At 40.7% G+C, this 15668-nt stretch overlaps 1 protein-coding gene and 1 long non-coding RNA gene across 2 annotated transcripts; both read right to left on the reverse strand.

The window, feature by feature from the left end:
• Positions 1 to 2157: 2157 nt before the first annotated feature.
• On the reverse strand, positions 2158 to 5492 carry LOC117544294. Its single transcript, XM_034213212.1, has 3 exons — positions 5230 to 5492; positions 3196 to 4559; positions 2158 to 2984 (listed from the first exon to the last, which is right to left on the reverse strand). The coding sequence occupies exons 2-3, from the start codon at positions 4514 to 4516 to the stop codon at positions 2158 to 2160; spliced, it is 2148 nt and encodes a 715-aa protein (XP_034069103.1). The 5' UTR covers positions 4517 to 4559; positions 5230 to 5492.
• Positions 5493 to 13445: 7953 nt separating this feature from the next.
• On the reverse strand, positions 13446 to 14779 carry LOC117544293. Its single transcript, XR_004568678.1, has 2 exons — positions 14623 to 14779; positions 13446 to 14540 (listed from the first exon to the last, which is right to left on the reverse strand). It is a non-coding gene; the product is annotated as an uncharacterized LOC117544293 (long non-coding RNA).
• Between the last annotated feature and the right edge of the window lie 889 nt (positions 14780 to 15668).

The raw sequence follows: 15668 nt of genomic DNA on the forward strand, positions 1-15668 counted from the left end.
TAAATTAGGGCCGGGACTCGATTAAAAAAATTAATCTAATTAATTAGAGGCTTTGTAATTAATTAATCGAAATTAATCGCATTTTTAATCACATATAAATATTTGACCTGAGAACAGTGAGAAGCAATTTTTTTCACATGGATTTTAGTATACCATTAGGCGCATTCACACCGCAGTACTTTTCCCACAAAGGTTCATGAGAACTCTTTGAACCTGGGGTGGATTAGGCAAATGAAGCCGCTGACGTCACTTCTTCTTCTTCTGCTTTGGGTTTACTGGCAGGCCGCAAACCACTTCACGGCGTATACTGCCGCCCAAAGTCCCCGGAGTTGGGGACTGGCTTCAGTAGAAGCTGCTGGGAGTCCCAGCAGCCTTCCGAGTAAATCGCCAGAACGCCGACACCTCCTCATCTCCCATGTTTTATTTTGTGTTGCCATAAATTAGTCTCTCTGCGTTTCTGCGCTGGGCTAATGCTAATAATGCTAATGCGAGGATAATAAAATTCACAAAACGTTTTGGGAGTTTTACGGGGCGTGGTTTGCAATCCGCCCAGCCAATCAGAAATATAGCTCTTTTCTCACAAGAGAGCCGTACGAAAGTCCCTGCTCTCTAGCAGCTCTCTGCTCTCTAGCAGGGACTTTCGTGGGGGTAAAAAGGTTCTCATGAACTAATGTTAGTACCTGCTCTTTTTGGTGTGAACGCGAATTAAAAGAGGCTAACGTTCCATGCTAGCTTCCACGCTAGCTGCTATATGTTTTGCATTGAGGTGATGATACTTGAGGCTTGATGTGCTGCGGTGGATATGCGAAATCCTTTTTGCATAATTTGCACACAACCGTGCTCTTATCGACGCTTCCATCCGTCCGTTTTTTTTTAAAACAACATTTCCCACTGTTGTTTCACTGGTGGTTTGTTGTGTGTCCGAAGTCATGAACGTTAGTTGGTCCTCCAGTATAATCGGTACGCCTGAAACTCATCCAGTGAGAAACGTTCCGCGGTGCAAAAATAAGTGCGATTAAAATGCGTTAATTTTTTTAACGCGTTAATTTTTGTGTAATTAATTAATCTTAATTAACGCGTTAAAGTCCCGGCCCTAATTTAAATGTAATTCCTAATGAGCTCCAGATTAATCTCAGTACATTTGTGTGCTATTAGACAGAAACCACCATGTGTCATAGTATGCTGTATCTTTTACATAGTATAGATTACATTTTTTAAGATTCATTGGTGGCTTCAACTTCAAGTGTTTTATATTCACATTCCTCACACATAAACCATTCTTATCAAAGTGCTGCATCCTGGAGGAGTTGCGCTGTAGTCTGGAGGCGGCCTCTGGTCACAGGCTTTGCCTGCCCTCTCGGGTAGGAGGAGATATGAGAAGCAGTACCTTTGTAGATATAGTTTGCCTGACTGCGGCTGTGAAGAGACAGAAAACAGATTCATCTACATAACTCAAACACCTACATGGCTCAACTAAATTGAATAATACATATATACTGTATGATAGGGTGCATCAAATTTGAATGGGAAATTTTAATTTCAAAATATCAATTTGGCTGGCATTGCATTGTGTTCCAATTAACATAAAAATGACATTTGCAAAGTTTTGAGGAATTCCATTGAGATGTAGGGGTGCCACCAAAGACATGAACTTTTGTGAAATTTCAAAAAATGTGCAATTTTTAGTCTAATTGCCAAAAGGTTGACCTGGAAATGTTGAGTACAGTGAACTTTTATACAGTAACATGTTCTATAGGGTTATCAAAGTAAAAATTGTTAGTTTGCCCTTTGGGCAACTTAGGCATTTCTCAGAATTCAACTTTCAAGATTCTCCATTCATTTGTCCTATAGACACAATTAATGGAGCTCAATGGGACATGTTCACGTTACCCTGAGTTTTGTACAGCAGTGATGGATGTCGGACACACATAAAGTTTAATTGACTTTATTGTTAAACACAAGGGGCGATACTGACACACTTAAAAGAACAAACCCTAACTAAACTTCAAACTTAATTGCTCAGTCTGTGCCAGAGTCCGCTCCACTGAGCAACATCACCAGGGAGAAAGAGAGAGGAAATGGAACCTGAACTCTGAACCTAGCCCGTGCGTCTCCCTCCAGATATGTCTCCCCACCCGCCACCCAAGAGTAACGGTCCTATCGCAAGCGTGCGATTAGCTTGCAGCGGCGAAGGTTTTGCTGTTGGCTGCGGTCATGTTCAACTGCCTGCAGCACATTCTGCAGGTGCTGCTCCTTCCTGGCCACTGCGACGAAGTCGGACGTGAGCTTGACGCCACGCTCGGCACAGTCATTGACCACGTTCATTGCACATACATTGACCTCACTTTTTTTGAACGCAGCATTGGTCGCCCATTCCTTCACATCGAGAGACATCAATTCTGGATCAATGTGCAGCTGGCTGCATCCCAAACCAGCAATCCTATTGGCGAGATCAGCCAAGCTGGTGGTTGGCAAGAGGGTGGGGAACTTTGGCTTGCCAAAGCCAGTGCCAAAGCGCTGCTCAGGGATGTGCATGGGGAGATCAGCGGGCTTGTGCTCCAAGATCGCACTGGCAAGTGCACGCTTGTCCTCATTGGGCACCTTGCTGCTGAAGAGAGCCAGGGGTAGCATCTCACCTGTCAGGTACCAGCGATGCCTCTCCAGTGCCTTGATCGCTGATGCTGCAATGCCTTCATCTACAGCCTTGTATGCCTGCAGGTGGTGGTAGAGTGTCAGGTCATTCCAGGCAGCATCTACAGATTTATCGCAGGTCAACCACCACTTTGCATAGATGTGTGTAATGAAAATGGCAAATGCCCGAATCTTCGGCACCTGCTGCCGTGTGGTAATTGTGCCCTGGGGAAGCAACGCGATGTGCTGCTTCATCAAAGCCAGCTTGAGAGTATAGAGCAGCTTGGCCATCCATCGTGCCTTGTGGAGCGCTCCCGGTCGTTGGAAGGTCACTGCAGTCTGCTCTTCACCACCTTCATCCAGAAACACAAGACACAGCTGCACAAACTCACGGTAGTCACCTCGCTTGTGGTCAGTCACTTCTTTTGCGCACCTGACAAGTTCAGCACGTAACTTGCCCAGGAGTGGTTGCTCGGTGTTGCCAGGAATGTAACGGGACCATTGGCTGCTGGATTATTGTGGTAACAGGTTCCATTTCTCTCTCAGACGTGTGAACAAGGTAACCTCTGGCGAGCGTCGATGTCTCCATCTTCAGGTCTGTAAAAACCTGGTTCAGGAGGACCTCACCAATGTGGTGCCGGCACCCAGACCAAAGCAGTGGTCGGCCCAGTGAGAGCTGTATGGCAATGCAGGCTGCTGTGAGATGGCCGGTGTTTGACGCAGTGGTGTCAAATGCCATGTTGCCAACCTGGTCAGCGCAGCACCAGTCCTGCAGCAACTTGCATGTCAACCGGGCAATGATCACTCCACATGCCTCATTGGTCTGCTTCTTATACGCCGGGACACCAAGCAGTTTCAGCCGCTCTGCATCTCCAACCACCACTGTAAGACGCTCCTCCAACTGGCGCACATTGGTGAGCATCGGTGTTAACTTGATGTCCCAGTGTAGGGTGCACAATGGAGGTGGTGTCCACTGCTTGTGCCGTTCCTCACTGATTGTCTCCAGCACTTGGCGTCTTGCTCGGTCAGCTGTTGCGTAAGATGCAGAGAGATGTGTACAGTCACCGCCTGACTCTGCAAACAGGCCACGCGTGAAGGCAGCCTGTTGCGTTGGTGACATCTTCAACCTTGTAGCCAGTGACACAACACTTGGTCGGCTAAGGATGTCATGTGGAATGAAGACGTTTGTTCCAGTCTTCTTACGCTTGTGGGATGGTTCGCCCTCAGATGTTAGACAGACTGTGTTAGTATCCTCCTCTGGCTCCTCATCACTCTCCGACACCAAGCTGGACATTGCCGTCATCTCCTCCAGCTCCTTTTCACAGCGGGACTGCCTGGCTGCTGCAGCAGCTTGACGCTCCTCTCGCCGCTTCACCTTGAGCTGCAGCTTTTTGTCCAATACACCAAATGTGGCCACTCTGTCGGTCTTCATGCTGGCCAAGAAAGCTAGGTCTTCTGGGTTATCAATCAGCTTTTCAACATTTGGAGGCCACAGCGGAAATGTGGCATCAAGTCTGCACTCCATTTTCTCCAATTGTTTCGCTGTAGTCTCACTGGAGCGCTTGGCCTGGGAGATTTTCCGCAGCTTGTTGTTAGCATTGACTAAGTCTACCATCTTGTGGCAGGCCCGCTTGTCGCTCACCATTGGGATGTTGGCTTTCTTGTAAAATAGCCGCACCTGCTCCAGGACACCCTTGGTTGCCTCGAACTGCGACAACGCTCCGTTTGCACCAGGTTTCTTGGCAAGCATGCAGCGTAAGATCTGACGACCAGTTGGCAGTTTGTCGCCGGTGATGATGCCATCCTCACTGGTGATGCTGGGGCCCAGACCAAAGACCAGGCTGCGACTGCTAGTCTGGCAGGGACCAGTTGGTGAGGGCAGCATCTTAGGAGAGCTGGATCCTGGGGTAGGTTGTGTTGTGCAGTGCCTGGGAATGAAAAGGACACAAGCTCAAGGATAGTGTTTAAAATCATATCTTAGCATACTTAATATCACTCAATTAGGATAAACCATGCTGTATTTTAGCTGTACATCGTCCAACTTTATCATTACAATGATAACTTACTCTTACATCACTACCAGAGTAGCTAGCTGTGCTTGAAAATATACCTATGTTTAAAATGTTAATTTAATACAAGGACAAGGATAGATTTTAAAATCATATCTTGGCATACTTAATATCACTCAATTATGATAACCCATGCTTGCATAAGCCTCACATTTTAGCTGTACATAGTCTAACTTCAACATAACTTACCGTTACTACCAGAGTAGCTAGCTGTGCTCGCAAATATACTTATATTTAAAATGTTAATTTACTGTAACAACTACAATGCTACGTCTCAATAAACATGAGACATCAATACTCTGAATATCACATTGTCCACTCTAGAATAGCTGCTACTGTTGATGTTAAGCTTAATAGCTTAGCTAACATAGATAGCTAACTGTGGTTAGTAAACTATTGCTAGCTAGCTAGATTGTTAGATTGTTAGATTGTTAGCTAGATGTAATGAGCACCACATACCTGTATAAATATGACTTAAGTATACAAAGACACAACTACAGATATGACAGTAATATGTAATAATACATACCCAACACAAAAACAGAAAGATCACCTCAGTTTTCTTGAACTGCAGTCTTGTTTACCTCAGATCTCCATGGCGCCCATTGAGCACTGTTTACCACTTTATCCAACAAAAACAGATGTGCGGTGGCACCCCTAAATCATCATGTATTGGAAAAATATTTTGCATGTGTTGTTTCTACATATATTGGAACACTTTTAGCACCCAGCCATATCAAAATTCAAGAATTGTGTTTGTTGATGCACCCTAATGTACAGTATAACATGTGATGTACAGTATATCATGTGATGTACAGTAGATTTACAGTATAACATGTGATGTACAGTATAACATGTGATGTACAGTATAACATGTGATGTACAGTAGATTTACAGTATAACATGTGATGTACAGTATAACATGTGATGTAAAGTATATCATGTGATGTACAGTAGATTTACAGTATAGCATATGATGTACAGTATAACATGTGATGTACAGTATAACATGTGATGTACAGTATAACATGTGATGTACAGTATATCATGTGATGTACAGTAGATTTACAGTGTAACATGTGATGTAAAGTATATCATGTGATGTACAGTAGATTTACAGTATAACATGTGATGTACAGTAGATGTACAGTATAACATGTGATGTACAGTAGATGTACAGTATAACATGTGATGTACAGTATAACATGTGATGTACAGTGTAGCATGTGATGTACAGTATAACATGTGATGTACAGTATAACATGTGATGTACAGTAGATGTACAGTATAACATGTGATGTACAGTAGATGTACAGTGTAACATGTGATGTACAGTAGATGTACAGTATAACATGTGATGTACAGTGTAACATGTGATGTACAGTAGATGTACAGTATAACATGTGATGAACAGTGTAACATGTGATGTACAGTGTAACATGTGATGTACAGTATAACATGTGATGTACAGTGTAACATGTGATGTGCATTATAACATGTGATGTACAGTGTAACATGTGATGTACAGTATAACATGTGATGTACATTATAACATGTGATGTACAGTATAACATGTGATGTACAGTATAAAATGTGATGTATAGTAGATGTACAGTATAACATGTGATGTACAGTGTAACATGTGATGTACAGTGTAACATGTGATGTACAGTATAACATGTGATGTACAGTAGATGTACAGTATAACATGTGATGTACAGTGTAACATGTGATGTACAGTGTAACATGTGATGTACAGTATAACATGTGATGTACAGTAGATGTACAGTGTAACATGTGATGTACAGTAGATGTACAGTGTAACATGTGATGTACAGTAGATGTACAGTATATCATGTGATGTACAGTAGATGTATAGTATATCATGTGATGTACAGTAGATGTACAGTATATCATGTGATGTACAGTGTAACATGTGATGTACAGTAGATGTACAGTATATCATGTGATGTACAGTATAACATGTGATGTGCAGTAGATGTACAGTATATCATGTGATGTACAGTATATCATGTGATGTACAGTAGATGTACAGTATATCATGTGATGTACAGTATATCATGTGATGTACAGTAGATGTACAGTATATCATGTGATGTACAGTATATCATGTGATGTACAGTGTAACATGTGATGTACAGTAGATGCACAGTATAACATGTGATGTACAGTAGATGTACAGTGTAACATGTGATGTACAGTATATAATGTGATGTACAGTATAACATGTGATGTACAGTAGATGTACAGTGTAACATGTGATGTACAGTATATCATGTGATGTACAGTAGATGTACAGTATATCATGTGATGTACCGTATATCATGTGATGTACAGTATATCATGTGATGTACAGTAGATGTACAGTGTAACATGTGATGTACAGTATATCATGTGATGTACAGTAGATGTACAGTATATCATGTGATGTACCGTATATCATGTGATGTACAGTATATCATGTGATGTACAGTAGATGTACAGTATATCATGTGATATAAGTCTAGAGTCTCTAAAAGTACAATGGGAGCCAGAGCCTTTTCTTATCAAGCTCCACATTTGTGGAATCAGCTTCCAGTTTGTGTTCGGGCGGCAGACACCCTATCCGTTTTTAAGAGTGCGCTTAAGACCTTCCTTTTTGATAAAGCTTATATTTAGGGCTGATTAGATTCAGCCCCTAGTTTTGCTGCTATAGGCTTAGTTTGTCGGGGGACATCTTACTTCTTCCTTCTCTCTGTCTATACCTGTGTACTCTCATGTTCCCATTAACCCAGCTTCCCCAAATATCTTTCTTTTTGGTGTCTATATACGCCGGGATCTGGAGTCATGGATGATCCTGCGCTCCTCTGTCCTGGATCTTGAGTCGTGGCTGTGGTCCTGGATCATAGGTCCTGGATGGACATCCTCGTGGATTCATCTTCCTATTATACACACATGCATTTCCAAACATTTGGACTACCTATGTTGCAAATGTATTATCTTTTCAATTTACACACGGCATCTATTGCACGTCTGTCCGTCCTGGGAGAGGGATCCCTCCTCTGTTGCTCTCCCTGAGGTTTCTCCATGTTCCCTTTAAACTGTGGGTTTTCTTCGGAAGTTTTTCCTTGTACGATGTGAGAGTCTAAGGACAGAGGGTCTAAGGACAGAGGGTCTAGGGACAGAGGGTCTAAGGACAGAGGGTGTCGTATTGTCATACTGATATTTTGTACAAACTGTAAAGTCCAATATCACAAATGTAACATTTGTGATATTGGACTATAAATAAACATTGATTGATTGATTGATGTACAGTATAACATGTGATGTACAGTATAACATGTGATGTACAGTGTAACATGTGATGTACAGTAGATGTACAGTATAACATGTGATGTACAGTAGATGTACAGTATAACATGTGATGTACAGTAGATGTACAGTATATCATGTGATGTACAGTATAACATGTGATGTACAGTATATCATGTGATGTACAGTGTAACATGTGATGTACAGTAGATGTACAGTATAACATGTGATGTACAGTATACCATGTGATGTACAGTAGATGTACAGTATAACATGTGATGTACAGTAGATGTACAGTATAACATGTGATGTACAGTATATCATGTGATGTACAGTAGATTTACAGTATAACATGTGATGTACAGTATAACATGTGATGTACAGTAGATGTACAGTGTAACATGTGATGTACAGTATAACATGTGATGTACAGTAGATGTACAGTATAACATGTGATGTACAGTAGATGTACAGTATAACATGTGATGTACAGTGTAACATGTGATGTACAGTAGATGTACAGTATAACATGTGATGTACAGTATAACATGTGATGTACAGTAGAACATGTGATGTACAGTAGATGTACAGTATATAATGTGATGTACAGTAGATGTACAGTATAACATGTTATGTACAGTGTAACATGTGATGTACAGTATAACATGTGATGTACAGTGTAACATGTGATGTACATTATAACATGTGATGTACAGTGTAACATGTGATGTACAGTATAACATGTGATGTACAGTGTAATATGTGATGTACAGTATAACATGTGATGTACAGTGTAACATGTGATGTACAGTATAACATGTGATGTACAGTGTAACATGTGATGTACAGTATAACATGTGATGTACAGTATAACATGTGATGTACAGTAGATGTACAGTGTAACATGTGATGTACAGTAGATGTACAGTATAACATGTGATGTACAGTAGATGTACAGTATAACATGTGATGTACAGTAGATGTACAGTATAACATGTGATGTACAGTATAACATGTGATGTACAGTGTAGCATGTGATGTACAGTGTAACATGTGATGTACAGTATAACATGTTATGTACAGTAGATGTACAGTATAACATGTGATGTACAGTATAACATGTGATGTACAGTAGATGTACAGTGTAACATGTGATGTACAGTATAACATGTGATGTACAGTGTAGCATGTGATGTACAGTATAACATGTGATGTACAGTATAACATGTGATGTACAGTAGATGTACAGTATAACATGTTATGTACAGTAGATGTACAGTATAACATGTGATGTACAGTATATCATGTGATGTACAGTAGATTTACAGTATAACATGTGATGTACAGTATAACATGTGATGTACAGTAGATGTACAGTGTAACATGTGATGTACAGTAGATGTACAGTATAACATGTGATGTACAGTGTAACATGTGATGTACAGTAGATGTACAGTATAACATGTGATGTACAGTGTAACATGTGATGTACAGTGTAACATGTGATGTACATTATAACATGTGATGTACAGTGTAACATGTGATGTACATTATAACATGTGATGTACAGTATAACATGTGATGTACAGTATAACATGTGATGTACAGTGTAACATGTGATGTACAGTATAACATGTGATGTACAGTATAACATGTGATGTACAGTAGATGTACAGTGTAACATGTGATGTACAGTAGATGTACAGTGTAACATGTGATGTACAGTGTAACATGTGATGTACAGTAGATGTACAGTATAACATGTGATGTACAGTGTAACATGTGATGTACAGTGTAACATGTGATGTACAGTATAACATGTGATTTACAGTGTAACATGTGATGTACATTATAACATGTGATGTACAGTGTAACATGTGATGTACAGTATAACATGTGATGTACAGTAGATGTACAGTATAACATGTGATGTACAGTATACCATGTGATGTACAGTAGATGTACAGTATAACATGTGATGTACAGTATAACATGTGATGTACAGTAGATGTACAGTATAACATGTGATGTACAGTGTAACATGTGATGTACAGTGTAACATTTGATGTACAGTATAACATGTGATGTACAGTATAACATGTGATGTACAGTAGATGTACAGTGTAACATGTGATGTACAGTAGATGTACAGTGTAACATGTGATGTACAGTAGATGTACAGTATATCATGTGATGTACAGTAGATGTATAGTATATCATGTGATGTACAGTAGATGTACAGTATATCATGTGATGTACAGTGTAACATGTGATGTACAGTAGATGTACAGTATATCATGTGATGTACAGTAGATGTACAGTATATCATGTGATGTACAGTATAACATGTGATGTACAGTAGATGTACAGTATATCATGTGATGTACAGTATATCATGTGATGTACAGTATATCATGTGATGTACAGTAGATGTACAGTATATCATGTGATGTACAGTATATCATGTGATGTACAGTAGATGTACAGTATATCATGTGATGTACAGTATATCATGTGATGTACAGTGTAACATGTGATGTACAGTAGATGCACAGTATAACATGTGATGTACAGTAGATGTACAGTGTAACATGTGATGTACAGTATATAATGTGATGTACAGTATAACATGTGATGTACAGTAGATGTACAGTGTAACATGTGATGTACAGTATATCATGTGATGTACAGTAGATGTACAGTATATCATGTGATGTACAGTATATCATGTGATGTACAGTATATCATGTGATGTACAGTAGATGTACAGTATATCATGTGATATAAGTCTAGAGTCTCTAAAAGTACAATGGGAGCCAGAGCCTTTTCTTATCAAGCTCCACATTTGTGGAATCAGCTTCCAGTTTGTGTTCGGGCGGCAGACACCCTATCCGTTTTTAAGAGTGCGCTTAAGACCTTCCTTTTTGATAAAGCTTATATTTAGGGCTGATTAGATTCAGCCCCTAGTTTTGCTGCTATAGGCTTAGTTTGTCGGGGGACATCTTACTTCTTCCTTCTCTCTGTCTATACCTGTGTACTCTCATGTTCCCATTAACCCAGCTTCCCCAAATATCTTTCTTTTTGGTGTCTATATACGCCGGGATCTGGAGTCATGGATGATCCTGCGCTCCTCTGTCCTGGATCTTGAGTCGTGGCTGTGGTCCTGGATCATAGGTCCTGGATGGACATCCTCGTGGATTCATCTTCCTATTATACACACATGCATTTCCAAACATTTGGACTACCTATGTTGCAAATGTATTATCTTTTCAATTTACACATGGCATCTATTGCACGTCTGTCCGTCCTGGGAGAGGGATCCCTCCTCTGTTGCTCTCCCTGAGGTTTTCTCCATGTTCCCTTTAAACTGTGGGTTTTCTTCGGAAGTTTTTCCTTGTACGATGTGAGGGTCTAAGGACAGAGGGTCTAAGGACAGAGGGTCTAGGGACAGAGGGTCTAAGGACAGAGGGTGTCGTATTGTCATACTGATATTTTGTACAAACTGTAAAGTCCAATATCACAAATGTAACATTTGTGATATTGGACTATAAATAAACATTGATTGATTGATTGATGTACAGTATAACATGTGATGTACAGTAGATGTACAGTATATCATGTGATGTACAGTATAACATGTGATGTACAGTATATCATGTGATGTACAGTGTAACATGTGATGTACAGTAGATGTACAGTATAACATGTGATGTACAGTATACCATGTGATGTACAGTAGATGTACAGTATAACATGTGATGTACAGTAGATGTACAGTATAACATGTGATGTACAGTATAACATGTGATGTACAGTAGGTGTACAGTATAACATGTGATGTACAGTAGATGTACAGTATAACATGTGATGTACAGTATAACATGTGATGTACAGTAGATGTACAGTATATAATGTGATGTACAGTATAACATGTGATGTACAGTGTATCATGTGATGTACAGTGTAACATGTGATGTACAGTATAACATGTGATGTACAGTAGATGTACAGTATAACATGTGATGTACAGTAGATGTACAGTATAACATGTGATGTACAGTATAACATGTGATGTACAGTATAACATGTGATGTACAGTAGATGTACAGTATAACATGTGATGTACAGTAGATGTACAGTATAACATGTGATATACAGTATAACATGTGATGTACAGTAGATGTACAGTATAACATGTGATGTACAGTAGATGTACAGTATAACATGTGATGTACAGTATAATATGTGATGTACAGTATAACATGTGATGTACAGTGTAACATGTGATGTACAGTAGATGTACAGTATAACATGTGATGTACAGTATAACATGTGATGTACAGTAGATGTACAGTATAACATGTGATGTACAGTAGATGTACAGTGTAACATGTGATGTACAGTATACCATGTGATGTACAGTAGATGTACAGTATACCATGTGATGTACAGTAGATGTACAGTATAACATTTGATGTACAGTATAACATGTGATGTACAGTAGATGTACAGTATAACATGTGATGTACAGTAGATGTACAGTGTAACATGTGATGTACAGTATACCATGTGATGTACAGTAGATGTACAGTATACCATGTGATGTACAGTAGATGTACAGTATAACATGTGATGTACAGTAGATGTACAGTATAACATGTGATGTACAGTATAACATGTGATGTACAGTATAACATGTGATGTACAGTAGATGTACAGTGTAACATGTGATGTACAGTGTAACATGTGATGTACAGTATACCATGTGATGTACAGTAGATGTACAGTATAACATGTGATGTACAGTAGATGTACAGTATAACATGTGATGTACAGTATACCATGTGATGTACAGTAGATGTACAGTATAACATGTGATGTACAGTAGATGTACAGTATAACATGTGATGTACAGTATAACATGTGATGTACAGTAGATGTACAGTATAACATGTGATGTACAGTAGATGTACAGTATAACATGTGATGTACAGTATAACATGTGATGTACAGTAGATGTACAGTGTAACATGTGATGTACAGAAGATGTACAGTATAACATGTGATGTACAGTATAACATGTGATGTACAGTATAACATGTGATGTACAGTAGATGTACAGTATAACATGTGATGTACAGTAGATGTACAGTATAACATGTGATGTACAGTATAACATGTGATGTACAGTATAACATGTGATGTACAGTAGATGTACAGTGTAACATGTGATGTACAGTATAACATGTGATGTACAGTAGATGTACAGTATAACATGTGATGTACAGTATAACATGTGATGTACAGTATAACATGTGATGTACAGTAGATGTACAGTATAACATGTGATGTACAGTATAACATGTGATGTACAGTAGATGTACAGTGTAACATGTGATGTAATGTTTGCAGTAATCAGACGCGGACTCGGACTCTGACACTTTGTAGTTTATTGAAACGTTCCATTGAATTAACACAGCATCTCCATAGCAACAAGTCACACAACCACACTTACACAAATCATTTTCACTGTCATCACCATCGCCATGGTTACTGATGCCTCACACAGGAAGTCACATCACAGAGGAGAATCACGAAGAAGAACGGAAGATAAAAACAGAACAAGAAGAAACACCAATGGAGTGATGACACACACACACACACACACACACACACACCTGTACAGGAGCTACAACACGAGCAGGAAACACGGCACCATGCGGAGGAACAAACTTCACTTTCCCAGGAAAACCAACAAAGAAGAAGCATCACGATTTCAGACCCGGAAACTTTACGTAAACAAAACAGCTCACGGCTGCTGCTGATTGGCTGAGAGCCGAGGGGGCGGGGGGCAAACGCCCGTCTGAAGATTTAGAGACACAACAGTTTTCATGTTTTTATAAATAAAGTGTTAAAAATGAAAGTAAGAATAAATATAAATAATAACTAGTTAATAATAAATATAAATAATAACTAGTAAATAGTGAATAATAAATAGTCAATAATAAATAATAAGTAGTCAATAACATCCCTAAAGATTTTCAGACGGGCCTTTGTTTTGGTAACTGTAAGACCGGACGCCATTTTGGATCCAGCGTCACCACGGAGACCGGCTGAGTGACATCACTCCCTGTGTTGATATTTACATGCAGCAAGACAAACAGCACAGCTGGTAGGTGATGTCATGAGAACGGACGCACTGCTCCGTGGTGATTGGCTGCTGAGGATCCTGGGGGCGGGGCATACAGGGGGAGGGGGCAGGTCATTGGCTAATAGAAACATGGAACAGCTGGTCTATATATATTCTGTTAATGACACACACACACACACTCATTAATATCGTTAGCATCGTCAGCATCGTCAGCTTTGTTCAAGTCGTGGATTTATAATTTATTTTTATCATTTACACATCGATTCATTATAGTGAACATCTAACCCCCCCCCCCTTTAAGCCCCGCCCACCACCCTGGAACAGACAGGAGTGTTGCATTGTGGGTAGGTTGCAGGCTGGATTCACTCCGACGATTTCTGTGATGGAAAGACAAACATAATGTGAAACAATGTGATTAGAATAAGAGTTAACGAGTTCATTAGTTCATCAGGGACTCACCTGCTTCCTGTCCGCTCACATCTGATTGGAGAAGGAGGTTGGCGCCCCCTGCTGGGCGTAACCCTGCCCGTACTCTGCATCCTGCTGGACCACAAATACAACATGAGTACACACTACTGAGTACAAGTACTTGCTCCCCCTTTCCCTCAACCTACCCTAAGGGAGGGCATATACGTAGACACGTTAGTTTAGCTGCTATAGGCTTGGACTGTCGGGGACACCTTGCTCTCATGTTCCGATTAACCCAGCTTCCTGGCTGAACCTGTCTCTGCGGTCCTGCCTTGGGTCTCGTCATGCTGCTTCCCTGATGGCTTCCACAGGATTGTAGCTGACATCCTCGTGGATTCATCTTCTTATTACAGACACATGCATTTCCTAACATTCGGTCTATATGCTGTAAAATGTATTATCTCTTGGATTTCCACACGGCATCTATTCCACGTCTGTCCGTCCTGGGAGAGGGATCCCTCCTCTGTTGCTCTCCCTGAGCTTTCTCCCATTTCCCCTTAAAACTGTGGGGTTTCTCTGGAAGTGTTTCCTTGTACGATGTGAGGGTCTGAGGACAGAGGGTCTGAGGACAGAGGGTCTAAGGACAGAGGGTCTAAGGACAGAGGGTCTGAGGACAGAGGGTCTGAGGACAGAGGGTCTAAGGACAGAGGGTCTGAGGACAGAGGGTCTGAGGACAGAGGGTCTAAGGACAGAGGGTCTAAGGACAGAGGGTCTGAGGACAGAGGGTCTAAGGACAGAGGGTCTAAGGACAGAGGGTCTAAGGACAGAGGGTCTGAGGACAGAGGGTCTGAGGACAGAGGGTCTGAGGACAGAGGGTCTAAGGACAGAGGGTCTGAGGACAGAGGGGTCTGAGGACAGAGGGTCTGAGGACAGAGGGTCTGAGGACAGGGGTCTGAGGACAGAGGGTCTAAGGACAGAGGGTCTAAGGATAGAGGGTCTAAGGACAAAGGGTCTAAGGACAGAGGGTCTAAGGATAGAGGGTCTAAGGACAGAGGGTCAGAGGACAGAGGGTCTGAGGACAGAGGGTCTAAGGACAG

Source organism: Gymnodraco acuticeps, unplaced genomic scaffold (assembly GCF_902827175.1).
Source record: "Gymnodraco acuticeps unplaced genomic scaffold, fGymAcu1.1, whole genome shotgun sequence".
NCBI lineage: Eukaryota > Metazoa > Chordata > Actinopteri > Perciformes > Bathydraconidae > Gymnodraco > Gymnodraco acuticeps.